Raw genomic sequence first — 8,235 nt, 5'->3', positions numbered from 1 at the left:
TATGTGTGTGTGGGGGGGGGGGGGGGGCACTTCGTACAGTATTATACATCAGCAAAGCCAGGAGCGAACTAGAGTTGGGCATTCACAGCGGTTCACAAAACCAACACTTCAGCCTTCATGCTTCAAGTGCATGACCACTGATCAGGCCCGGCGGAACCGGTCCGGTTGGTCAGGCCATGGCCCCACCAACCTTTTGGCCACCAACGTGTGTTTAACGTTACTGCTGACGAGGTCATGTGTATACCGGTGACGTCATGTGTATATCGGTGCCCTCCATATCATACACAAAGTAACCGTGATTACGAAAGGTTAGGGTGTGACCAGACCAATCACAAACTGTTTCCGCCGGTCCTGCTGATGACTGTGAGCTGGAATTTCTGTTTTTGGATCTTGTATAGTACGCAGAACTAGAGATGTGCAAGGCATCAGCAAGGCATCAGCAAGGCATCAGCAAGGCATCAGCAAGGCATCAGCAAGGCATCAGCAAGGCATCAGCAAGGCATCAACAAGGCAGGCGAAGTAGCTGAACAGACTTTCACCATAGGCTATGAATACAACTTTGTACAAAACTCTCAAGCATATCAGCACAGTCTTTCTTCAACGGGTAGCAGCATAGATAAGCATTTCACTTCCAGCATAAGTGTCTCAGGCACACGTGGTAGAACTTCTCAGATGAAATGGGCAACAAAAAAATCATATCTTTCAGAATGCAGTATCAAGCGTCAAAGCGTTTCAAAGGAACTTGGAGTTTCAAATGAACTTGGACTATGTGATCAGCTGGATACCATGTGTAACAGTAAAGAGAACAGCTTTGAAAGTCCTGGATATCCCTGGCATATCACAGCCATGGCATATCACAGCCACGACACCATGCCGTTGACCTACATACCCACTGGCAGTGAGCTCAAGTTTAATGGGGTCAGTTTTCCAGCGGCATCTGTACTGGCTGCATCAGCTCGGTGCTCGTCTTTCTCCAACCCTAGGCGATCCAAGGTTAAGCGGGTCTTGGCCATTGCCAGCTTGTCATCGTCGTTCATGAGATCGATCATCAGATAGTCGGTGTCAAACGGACGTTGTGTCTCCCAGCGGTGGCGGTGCAGTAGTTCCATCAAGTGCTCCGCCAGGCAATGGGTTACACTGATCATCACCAAGTTATTGTCCAGCTGCCTCTCTGGACCCCACGGTTGACCAACTCCCAGTAGAACACTCGGTGCTGGAGGTTGGGACGCTAGGGCCGTCCTGGAAATGAGCAAACCAAAGCAAACCCAAAGGAAGATTGAAGCATGAAAGAAATAACTTTCTTCTCCCCTTTTCCTACAAAAGCACGAGTACTGCAAATATTCTATTTGCAAGTTTGACCTGGGCTGTAGTGATCACCAGACACTGATATTCGCAAACAGGAAAGGAGCTGATCTCAGCAACTTCCTGTTCAATGATGGCATGCAAAGTCACAGCACCATGACACACGTGTACTTTCTCAATTCTGCACACTAGTTTGTGAGTAATATGACGGTCGTTTCCATCAGCTCGGTCTTACTGCACTGCAGCTGTCAGATTAACTGCTAGCCTAGGTGAACAAACGTCTCTGGTATGGCACACAGGGACAAGGTGGGAAAGCACCGGTCCTTACCTGTCCGGGTCATCTCGGAAGTGCTTGTATATTTGCAGGAATAGCTGGTAGTTGAAGATGCGCGTTCGCACGCCCCGTTCTAAAGCGCAGGTGTCACCCAGATGTGCAGGTGCTCCCCAGTAGACATTGGCATGACACAGACGTGTAGCATAGATGTCATTACTGATCACCTGCATGATAGCAGAACGTCAAGAATGTAAACAAGGAGAAGACAGAATCAATGACCAGAATGGAGACATGCTTCTACTTGTAAAGAATACTAGAATAAGAAGCAGTGAAGTTTGCATATCTGCACTGCACCTCCCGCTATACAATCGTGTGTAGAAGCACAGCAAGGGCGTAGGACAATAGCATCCTATTCCTCCCATAATTATAATGTTCCCTTCATTCTTCTTCACTGGTTACTGTTTTGAGATACCGGAATGCTGTGTACTTTCAAACTGTACTACAATGTACATGTACGTAGAGCAGACTAGTCTAAAGTGGTGGCCTGGACAAGTAGTAGTTACCTCCAAAATGATTCCGCGCTGCAGCGAGTCCAGGAGGTACCATATGGAAGGCAGAATGGACTGCGCTTGTCCTGGCGGAGGCAGAGACAGTTGCGTGAGATGCCGACCGCCAAACAAGCGTGCATGTTCCTCCTCGCTGACGCCAGAGCTGGCTACACACGGACCGAAGAATATGCGGCAGCCTAGCCTGTTGTCCACCTTCATGCCAGCCATTGGACTTCCACGGTAACAAACCTTGACATACACTTCGTGACAATCGGGTAAGCTTTCCTGCACAACATATTTTCACAATCAAAACAACGGTACTTCAAAAATCAACAGCCACACGACGCAAACAAACAAAGTGAATATGTGCATCTCTAGCCTGGGCTAGCTGGTGGACAAACAAACAAAGTGGTGAATATGTGCATCTCTAGCCTGGGCTAGCTGGTGGACAGAGGGCTTGCTGACCACAGCTAGGCCAGGGTGGACCAGCAGCAAGCATGTCAGTCAGCCTGGCCTGTAGTGACCTGTATAATCACCCCCATTTGTTACACTCCGAGAATAGCTGATGAGTCATGTGTTTCAAAATGGCTCATGACCTGGCATTGGAAGCAACGTGCACAGCAACTTGAGCAATTGCTGACACAAATGCATCAGCACTGGAGGGATCGAGTCCATACATACCTTATCATTTTCCACACCAGAGTCGTTCTCACTTTCAACAGTCTGTATAGGAAGCAGTACATACACATGCACGCACGCACGCACACACACACACACGCACACACACACACACACACACACACACACAGTACACAAAACCAGTGCTACAACAGTTAGAATTGTGGATGAGCGAGCTAATATTATTCACCATCCCACTTTGATGCATGGATTGCACTAGTACTCCACGCACTGCCAAACACGAGGTATACCAGACGTGTGCATGAAGCGCGTATGGATGTTCACTGATGTGTCTGTGATGCCGCCATGGTTTTCCAAATGCACTACTGTAACGGCATGTGTTCTGACTAGGCCCTGGCAATCAGCTAGTGTGTGTGTGTGTGTGTGCACGCGTGTGTGTGTACGTGTGTGTGTGTACGTGTGTGTGTGTGTACGTGTGCGTGTGTGTGTGTGTGTGTGTGTGTGCGCGCGCGTATGGTCAGCAATGGCCAACTTACCACTGGTGCATTGCTTGGCAACGATTTTCCTTTACTGGATGACTGAGAGTGTTTGGCTACACACGAGGCAGAATAAGCCGCACACAACACACATGGACAAGTCTTTAGTCATAAAGGCCATACGGTACAAATCATGCGAATAGCAGCAGCTCCAGTTTCGGAACACTCCAAGGCAACTGTGATGGCCCGGCCCACTCTCATGATTCACCACTACTTGCAGTAAGGCTGTACTATAAATAAAACTGCATATACATGTCAACTAAGGCTGCTGCCTTGCATGTCAGCAATGGGCTAAACAAAAATCTCTATGTACAGTAAAACTCCCCAGCTCTGGACGCTCCTAATCCGGGCACTTCCGCCTCCTGGGCACCTTTCTGACCCATCTGGAGTCACAAAATTTGGCTTTTCAACGGAAACTGGCCCCAAAAACTATGGATTAGCCTAAAAAATGTTTATTCTTAAGCGCAGTGCCTAGTTACGGGCAGTGCTCGGTCCCAATGTGCCCCGATTAGGTCGGTCCCAATGTGCTGCCCCAATTAGGTCGGTCCCAATGTGCCCCAATTAGGGGAGTTCTACTGTACATCTAACCGGTGCTAGCATGCAAATCTTGAGGTGCTGTACACCAGGAATTCATAAACAGGGCATTTGTCCAGTGTGCTACTTGGAAATGAAAATGGACCAGCATGCATGGATGACAACTTACCGTAAACTGCGAAAGAACTACCCTATGCTGATACTCACTGGTTAGTGCTGCTACATGTATGAGTCCAATCATAAATACTACAGTTAAATTTGCCCTTAGCCACGACCACTAGCGACCTCTGTAGTAGGCGACCACCCACTGTCAGTGACCCGTTTTTCATGCACCGATGGTTTCGTGATTTTTATACACACTGATCTGTCCGGCAGGGCGACTCTCTGTTGTGCCCACTGAGCCGGCATATCGACCTCCTGCAGACAGCTAAACCTAGGTTCAATGAGGCGTGAATCGCGTGAGCTTGCATGGAAGCTGAGGGGCAAGCTGCTTGTTACATTCAGATGCGTGAGAAGCCCATTGTCAATCAATCATGAAGCGGGCTTTCACATGTAACTTAGGGCAGTGTATAAAATATCGTGATTGCGCCGTGGCACATACTACTTTCAAAATTGCATACGCTTCCAATTTTTCCTTACAAATATGAAAAATTATATGTGCCACGGCGCAATCCACATCCGACTAGTAGAACCAATGTTTCCGAACCAAACGTTTTCGTTCCTTTCTCGCCATGGGTTTATACAGAAAATACCGGAAAATGTCAAAGACTTACATTTCTGTGGTCAATTAGAGTATATGGAAGTACATACATGCGTCGGTTAGGCTGGGTTTGTATTGTATCTGCCATAAGAGACAAACCGCTGTAAGAGACCGCTTTTGGTTGCGCCGAAGGGAGGTCGCTTGTGGCAATTTGACTGCAGTAAGGTGATGGAGGGAAGATTTTCCGCAGCAAAGAGACCATGATGTAGTGTGTTTGTTGAGAGTCATGTGCAAATGGTGCAGACACTGGAGTGTGTGAAACTTCTTAGAAAATACATAATTTTCCAGAAAAACGGTAGATGCCAATATGTATAGACCAACCTGCTCCTGCCTTGGTTCCCTTGTTCGCCATGTTTTCACCGCTGGTGTCGTTACTGTTGTTTACAGGTGAGAGGAATGAGTCCATCCACGCATCACTAGTATCCGAATTGCCACTGTTTAGATGTGATAAGTTTGCGATTATCTGCTGCAGACTGTCATCATTTATCTGCACACAACCAACAGGCCACCAAACACAATGATTATACCGTCTAAAGCACAGCCTCCCCTGCTGATGATCTGATCCACTAATCGTCAGTGAAGCCGCTGATATGGCCACATCCAGAATGCCGCATCCGCGTACACAGCCAATTACTTGCTGCGCTCTTTCCGTCACTAAAGTCTAAACTGGCGGGTGCATTTGAGAACCAGCCTCTGCACTGCTTGATCACACATAATCGGCCACATTACTCGTATTGGCTATATGCCTGCCGGCCCAGGTGGCATGGATTCCATGTTTGAATACTGATAATTGAGTCGGGGATTTTGTGTCCAGTATACAACAACAGTATAGAGTAACACTGCGCGCACACATGCGCTACACCAACCGACAAAGCTAGGCAGGCACTTTGAATGTACCATCAAGTAGGGTAGATGCAAACTGCACATTAGGTAGTAGTAATGTGGCATGTAGCTGTCATGATCAAGACTCTCCCTTGGGTACAGAGGTGCCATCCTTCCTCTATGTGCACGACTTTGCACACATGCCAGCCATCTGGCAGGCACAGATTTCCGGGTTCCAGAGGACAAATGCCTGCCTCTCCCCCTGATGACAGGAAATTGAACTAATGTTACTAGCAGAACTGGATTTCGGATTCACATCACAACTGGCGTAAGCCGCATAACGAAATCGAACGTGTTCGACTTCAACCAACAATTCTTGCTGTGCACGAAAGCTACATCGAAGCATCGGTAGTAGATCTACCGGCTCCGGAGTACGTAGACTCCACGGGCAACACGGTCCTACACACTAGGTCGATCTGAGTATTTCCCCTTGTTATTGCCAATCAGCGACCATTGGTGTCCTTCTCCTGTTTGTTGGTCTGCACTTGGATAGAATGCTCAGTTACGGCCCAGCCGTGACCGAGATACACACCGACCTTCTTTGTACATCTACTCCAGTCGCGTCGTTCCAATCACCGTTACCAATAGAATTCAATTGTAATTTCCGGGTGGTGGCAGCATGACTCCTGATCCTCACCTGCCCGGACTTAAACAACCCAAATAAAATCACATTGTGACTTTAATTAAATAAAAAATACACCCAACGAGACCACTATGCACTACACACGATAACACCCAAAAAATAATTGAAAAGTATAGGGGACTATGGCATTTTAGGGGCAATCGGGGTGGCCAAAGCCGCCATGCAAAATTAATGTTCCGAGTCACTAAGCCATCTCACCTGTGCAGGTCTAAGGTCGCTTGTCAATGAACGCCACAGTCGATCAGCTAGTCTGTATGGACACTGTTTCCTTGTTCGCCCACTGCTTCTGGGGTCGGTGCTCGATTATTATTCTTCCTGCATGCACGTGCAGAATGCGCTCAGTGATTCTGGCTTGAAGCGCGGCACTCGAAAGAACAGAGGTGCCTTTCACAATTACTGCTGAAAGTATTTATTTCCTCAGCGGAGATTACCAGGCAGTATTCAGTAGGAAGCTGGTAGAATCGTAACGGATCGAGCCCAGCGCAGATCTTGAGACTAGAGAGTTGTCGCAGCACAGCACGTCAGCAGTTTGTTTGGCGAGCAGCCCAACCTCGGATCGCCAGCACAGCACTAAATCTATTATAGGCGGACTGTCGGTAACGGCTGCACGTTCTGGGAACACAATGACTGGTCGGATCACATCCGACATCGTCATTTTTGTGAGCTGGTCAGCGAACACTACTACTACTAGTCTATAGACTGTACTACTAGTCTCCGCCGAGCTACGTCTATGCAGTGAGTGTCAAACTCAAACTCAAAGGAGAAACATTGCCGGTAGACCTGATTCAGTGCATGACGCCTGATGAGTGCGAGTGTCGGCGCTACGCGCTTTTTGTGTGGAATGTACATTTCCGTCGACAAAGTAGACCTACGGCCGTAGCTAGCAGCAGCCCACAGGTGATAATGCAAGGATGGGTTCTGAAGAGTCCTGGCCTTTCCCTTCGAACTCCCTTCTCAAGTTGTTCATTCATTCGCCGCATGAGAGGGCTAAAGGTCGCGCAAAATGCACAGAACATGCATGAAGTGCTTGTACTCGCTGTCACGAGCAAGTGTCCTTTGCTACAGCACGTGCCCCAGTACACTAGTGACAGCGACCACAACCGCGTCCTTTTCACCTCTTCGCCACTGGTGCACGTCTTTTCGCGGCAAATGGCTATGCATGCTTGAGACATTGACTCGACTTTGTCAGTTTGTGACTGGTACGTCGTTGCTAGCTTCGCACTGAGGCGGCGAGATAGGGCTGCATGCACGGGCCAGGATTTATCGCTATCACTCCTGCCAACTGACACGCATGGGCCCCATGTGTCAGATCCTGGAGAGTGACTCACCGTCCTTGAAGTGTTACTTATACTAACAAGTAAAATTTACTAATACAGTAATGTAGTAGGATTTCAGTACTAACTCTCATTGACCTGCATGCTGGGATAATGCGTGTGTCAGCGGACTACAGTAGATGAAACACCACGTTTTTCAGCTACTAGTACTAAACCAGGCCTCTGGTACAGCCAGCTACACTGAATGCTCAATACTGCATAATACACTTGATCACAACACAGTGACTGACCATTACAGGGAGACAGCACAGATTGTCTCACATTGTCATTCCCGGATTTTGGTGAGCTTGCCTAGCCTAGCTGCATGCACTGCGATTTCATTCCCTCCACTGGCCCACACAGCCTGAGACCAAGGACAACATGACTCTGAGCTTGATACTGCTTGCCGCAATGATTTTATTCACCAGGCGTGTGTCATTGGCATTGACACATTGCTGACACAAATCTACCCCTGAGCAGGTTCACTTGCCTTGAGAAGATATAAAACTGAACATCACAAGCAAATGAGGCATCAGAATAAATTTAGCTGGATTTGCAGTGTCATACCTGAGTGTTATCTGGTGCCCAGTGTCAACTCCGCCAGAGCAGTGGCCATAGTCGGAAACGTGGACACGTAACCGTTGATTGCTGGTAGAGTGCAATCAGAGACAGCAGAGAGAGAGAGAGAGAGAGAGAGAGAGAGAGAGAGAGAGAGAGAGAGAGGAGAGAGAGAGAGAGAGAGAGAGAAGAGAGAGAGAGAGAGAGAGTGAGAGAGAGGAGGAGAGAGAGAGGAGGAGGAGAGAG

The 8,235-nt window shown here is 48.2% G+C and overlaps 1 protein-coding gene across 1 annotated transcript; it reads right to left on the bottom strand.

Moving 5' to 3' along the window:
* Positions 1 to 355: 355 nt before the first annotated feature.
* On the bottom strand, positions 356 to 6,632 carry LOC135825123 (interferon regulatory factor 5-like; the record flags this gene model as incomplete). Its single annotated transcript, XM_065337860.1, is given in 7 exon segments — positions 356 to 1,239; positions 1,631 to 1,800; positions 2,140 to 2,409; positions 2,806 to 2,847; positions 3,300 to 3,355; positions 4,915 to 5,080; positions 6,317 to 6,632. Coding segments are annotated over 6 exon segments (981 nt in total). The 3' UTR covers positions 356 to 881.
* Positions 6,633 to 8,235: the final 1,603 nt, after the last annotated feature.

Source organism: Sycon ciliatum, chromosome 1 (genome assembly GCF_964019385.1).
Source record: "Sycon ciliatum chromosome 1, ocSycCili1.1, whole genome shotgun sequence".
NCBI classification, from domain to species: Eukaryota; Metazoa; Porifera; class Calcarea; order Leucosolenida; family Sycettidae; genus Sycon; species Sycon ciliatum.
This window is presented reverse-complemented; position numbering and strand designations above follow the sequence as displayed.